The sequence below is a fragment of the Adiantum capillus-veneris genome, chromosome 24 (genome assembly GCF_014529385.1).
Source record: "Adiantum capillus-veneris isolate H3 chromosome 24, ASM1452938v2, whole genome shotgun sequence".
In the NCBI taxonomy this organism is placed as follows: Eukaryota; Viridiplantae; Streptophyta; class Polypodiopsida; order Polypodiales; family Pteridaceae; genus Adiantum; species Adiantum capillus-veneris.
Window position 1 is genome coordinate 3,723,119 of NC_140954.1, and position 4,950 is coordinate 3,728,068.

At 50.5% G+C, this 4,950-nt stretch overlaps 1 protein-coding gene across 1 annotated transcript; it reads right to left on the reverse strand.

Moving 5' to 3' along the window:
• Positions 1–1,632: 1,632 nt before the first annotated feature.
• LOC147425855 (uncharacterized) lies at positions 1,633–2,478 on the reverse strand. The gene has a single exon (XM_086499332.1). It carries the CDS (start codon positions 2,476–2,478, stop codon positions 1,633–1,635), a length of 846 nt encoding a protein of 281 aa, XP_086355458.1.
• Positions 2,479–4,950: the final 2,472 nt, after the last annotated feature.

Genomic DNA, 4,950 nt, shown 5'->3' on the forward strand with positions numbered 1-4,950 from the left:
GCCGTGGGAGGGGGGGAGGTCGACGATGAAGTCCATACTTACCATGTCCCAAGGCCGGGAGGGTGTTGGCATGGGGTGGAGGAGGCCAGCAGGCTTGACTCTTTGAGCTTTGACCAGTTGACAGGTTGGGCAGGTGCGCACATAGTCGATTACGTCGTCCTTCATTTTTGGCCACATGTAGTGTTGATGGAGTTTGTCATAAGATCTCTTCTGGCCACCATGTCCAGCTAGCTTGCAGTCATGAGCCTCCCACATGAGGTCTTTCTTTAGCTCTGGATCATTGGGGATGTAGAGTTTTCCATGCGCGTAGAAGAGGTTATCTTTGACTTCAAAGAGACCCACTGCCGCTTTCCCAGAGATGTGGTCGTTGAGCATGCGGAGGACAGCAGGATCAGCTTTCTGAGCGTCGAGGATGCGTTGGCGTAGGGTGCTGGTTCCTGTGGAGATGGTGGTGAGGGTGGGCATCCGACTGAGGACATCTGGCATGACATTTGTGGTTCCTGGTTTGTGAATGATGTCGATGTCGTATTCTGCCGGTGTGTCTTGCCACCTAGCTTGCTTGGGGGTGATTTTGGGCTATGTCTGGAAGTACTTGAGGGAGATGTTGTCTGTATAGACCTTTGTGTGTTTGTCTTGGACATAGTGTCGCCACTTTCGGAGGCAGTGGACGACAACGAGCATTTCCTTCTCATGTGTAGTCCATCTTGTCTCTACATCTGTGAACTTGTGAGATTCGTAGGCGATGGGCTGATGTTCTTGCATGAGGACTCCACCAATGGCACCATCGGATGCATCTGTATGTACTTCAAATGGTTTGGTGAAGTCGGGCAGTCGGAGGGCAGGGATACTACACATGGCGATCTTTAGGTTCTCAAAGGCTTCTTCTTCTTTAGAGGTCCACTGAAAGGGTTTGTGGCCTTTGGTTATCTCTGTAAGTGGCGCAGCAATCTTGCTGAAGTCGCGGATGAAACGGCGTGTGTACTGACAGAAGCCCACAAACTCTCGGACTTCTTTGATTGATGTTGGGGGAGCCCACTTGATGACGGCATCGACTTTCTTGGGGTCCACCATGATGCCTTCTGACGTGACAATGAACCCGAGGAACTCGATTTTCTGGACAGCAAACTCACACTTCTCCAGCTTGGCATAGAGTTGGTGTTCGCGGAGGCGCTGGAGTACTGCGGCGACATGCTTCTGGTGCTCTTCTAAGGTCTTGCTATAAATGAGAAGATCATCGATGTAAGTGATGAGGAAATCATCTATCATGTCCCGGAAACTGTCATGGATGATTCTGCAGAAAGTGCCAGGACTGCCGGTGAGACCGAACCCTAGGACCATCCATTCCCAGGAGCCGTAGCGTGTGCGGAAGGCGGTCTTCGGGATGTCCTTAAAGGCGATGCGGACTTGGTGGTAGCCTGAGCAGAGGTCGATGCGTGTGAAGTATTGGGCACCCTGTAGTCTGTCCAGAAGATCTTCCATGAGGGGGACTGGGTACCTGTTCTTGATAGTTATCTTGTTGAGGGCCCGATAATCCACGCATAGTCGCATCGAACCGTCTTTCTTCTTGACGAACAGTACTGGGGCCCCAAAAGGAGAGCTGCTTGGCCGGATGAAACCTTGATCCTCTAATTCTTAGAGTTGCTTCTTGAGCTCTTTGAGCTCAGTGTCGTTCATGCGATAGGGGGCCTTCGCTGGGGGTGTGCTTCCTGGGATGAGGTCAATTTCATGTTGAATTTGACGGGGAGGGGGTAGGCCGGGGGGAAGTTCTGGAGGCATGACATCCTTGTACTTCTGGAGGATGGGGGTAAGTGAGGGGTCACCCACTTTGGCCTGCTCGATGGTGATAGAGTTGAGCCGTGCGGTGGGCTGCTCCTTTGCTTGCATGATGCAGAGGTGAACTTGAGCTCCTTTCTTGAGAGCCCTCTCTGCTTGCTTTGCACTCATGAGGTTGAGTTTGGGGGACGAGTATTCTGGGAGTTTCTGTTTGCCTTTCATCGCTGCTAGCTGCGCAGGGTCTTGGCGGTTGATGGGGGTGGTTTTGGTTTGCAGATGCGCCTGACGGGTGAATGCCTGCTGCGTTGTGAGTCTGGCGCCTTGTACTGTCACTACTTTGCCTTGATTATTCAGCAGTAACTGGTCCACCTTCATGTCTAGGAGTGCAATGAGGTACTTGTCGTTGAAGGATAGACCAATGATTGCCTCAAAGTCGTCCATTGGGACCACGATGAAGTCAAGGCGACATGTGAATTCACCCATCTCGATCCTGACTTGACGGGCTGCCTTTACGTTGCTATCCTTTCCTTGGGCAAACTTAACGGTAGTTTCATTGACAGTGATGAGGCGTAGGCCCAGGCGGGCGGCGCACTGCGGGGATAGAAAGTTGTGTGTAGCGTCTGAGTCTACCATGATCCATTGTGGCTGGGATCCGATTGTTGCCTGGACATACAGGTTCTGGATGTCCGTTATCGTTGTTGCCATGCATTGAGGGTGGAGGGATACCGCTCCAATCCGAAGTTGTTGGTCAGCAGTAGGGTCATCCGTTTCTTCGATTCTTCGTTGGGGGGGGGGGGGGGGGGGTGGTTCTTCGATTTGGATGGTGTTGGCTCTGCTAGATGATGTTGAGGCCTGATTTCTCTTGCGAACACATGCGTAGTTGGGTCCATGAGCAATCCTGCAGTCGCTGCACCAGACGTGATCAGGGTGCGGGTTGTTTTTATTGTCGTTGTAGGTATTGGAGGCAAAATTGTTGGGTGTGGGGTTGTAGGAATTGCTCGCAAAGGCGCTGCGTGGGATTAAGGCACCATTTCCGCGGCCTAATCCCGGGTTGGAATTGGGTGGTGGTGGGCGGGGGACATTGCTTCTGTTATTCTATACAAATTCACGGCCTTGCCCGGTGGGTGGGTTAGGCCAGTGGTTGGGGGCAAAATTATTGGTGCGAGGGTTATTTGGAGGTAAACTTGGTGTGGGGTTTGTGTCGCGTAGCTTTTCTGCCATATTGGCGGCCACTTCCCAGGTGTTGGGATTCTGTTTTTCTACCTCTCGACGGGCCCAGGGCTTAAGGCCGTACAGGAACCCATGTAGCCTGTCTGCTGTGTGCATCAATGGGAGCTGGAGCATGAGTCGGCGGTATTTGACAATGTATTCTGATATGTGGCCGTCCTGGCGTAGATCGCGCCACGAATCTCTGATTTTGTTGCCCTCATTCTCTGGGACAAAGTAGCTGAGCATATCTCTTTGTAGGTCCTCCCAGTCCTCCCAGCGCTTTGATTGCTATTCAGTGAGGAACCATACATAGGCGTCGTCGGCCAGAAAGGTTTTGGCCACTTGCACATATCTGCGTCTGCCTATGTTGTTCCACTGCATGTAGTCTTCTACCTCGCTGAACCACTTGTTGAGTTCCAGTGAGGTGCGGTTGCCTTTGTATTTCTCTGGGGGACTGGGTTTGAATTTTCCCAGTCTGTTTTCGTCTTCTAAATGTCTGTCAGGGCTGTAGTAGCGTCTTTCACTTTGATCATCCTGATAATCTTCGTCTTCGTGTCGCGGTCGTCTTTGTGTGTTACGCCGCGTGGTGACATTGCTGGGGCCTGGTCGGTCTTCGTATCGTTGGCCTAGCTGTGTTTGAATCAATTCGCCCAGGTTAGCCGACATCAAGTTGATTTGTTGTTCCACGGAGGCCATGATGCGGGCCTCCAGTCTTCTTTCTATTGTGTCTTGGGCATCTTGTCGTGTCTTCGTTTCCTTCTTCTTCTTCTCCTTCTTATTCAGATCAGGCTCGGTTCTGTATCCGTCATCGTATTCTTGATCTCCCGCCATTTTTGTACTTTTGTGGCCGAAGCCGAAAAGAAAAACTCAAAAATGTCGAAAACTGAAAAACTGCGAGAAACGGCTTGAAAACGTTGAAAAACTATGAAACAGCGCAAAACGGGGTCCAAAACGACGAAAACCATGAAAAACGGCTCAAAAACGATGAAAACCGGTCCCAAACGATGTAAGGCGGGGCAAAACGAGGTAAAACGTTGAAAAACGATGGGAAACGTGGAGAAACGCGTCAAAACGGGGCAAAACGGGCCAAGAATGCGGAGAACGCGGTGAAAACGAGGCGAAACGCGGGTCAAACGAGGCAAAACGGTGAAAAACTGTGGGGAACGTGGAGAAAACACAAGGAACGGGGCAACACGGACCGAGAACGCGGAGAAAACGTAAAAAAACGAGACAGACGGGCCGAAAACGTGGTGACAACCACGGGTCGCGGGCCGACGTCGGGTCGGCGGGGACTCGAGCCGAAGCTCTGATACCAAGTGTGACGCCCTCGTTCGGGGCGTCGCGGAAAAGGGGCTGCGCTGGTTCACCTGCGATGCAAACGGGACCTGCAGGCAAGCAAACGTATACACAAGATTGCAACTTGAAAACAGAACGCAAGAGGGACACGAGAGTGAGAGACGCAAACGAATGATCAATATCATAAGAAAGTGCCGAATACAAAGGACGCAAGTAATCACTTGAAAACGGGACTGGCAAGTTGGAGAAAGTGGCACATACTTCCCTTATATAGGCATATATGCCATAGGTTAGGACTATTCTTCTCAGCAGCAACAACAACAAGGATCCAAAAAAGACATGATGCTACATCTTACGTAAGCCACAAAAGCAATGAGTTCTCCTTCCTTAGTCCCAAGGTTGGGAAACTGATTCCAAGTAGGCTACTCACTCTCATGAGCTGGCTATGAAGATGAAGTTTTGCTGAAAGAAATACTTTTCTTGTGAATATCACCTCACCAGTCGCTTTTCAAATGTATACTTCTATAAATCACATGGGTTAAATCAAGCCCATTATATAAACTCCAAATTGTGTATACTATATGAGAGAGTGTGAGGATTTCTATTCTATTTCTTTATGGAGCTTAAAAACCATTGAGCAGAGAGGCATGCCATGTGTCGTCAGTCTGCTCC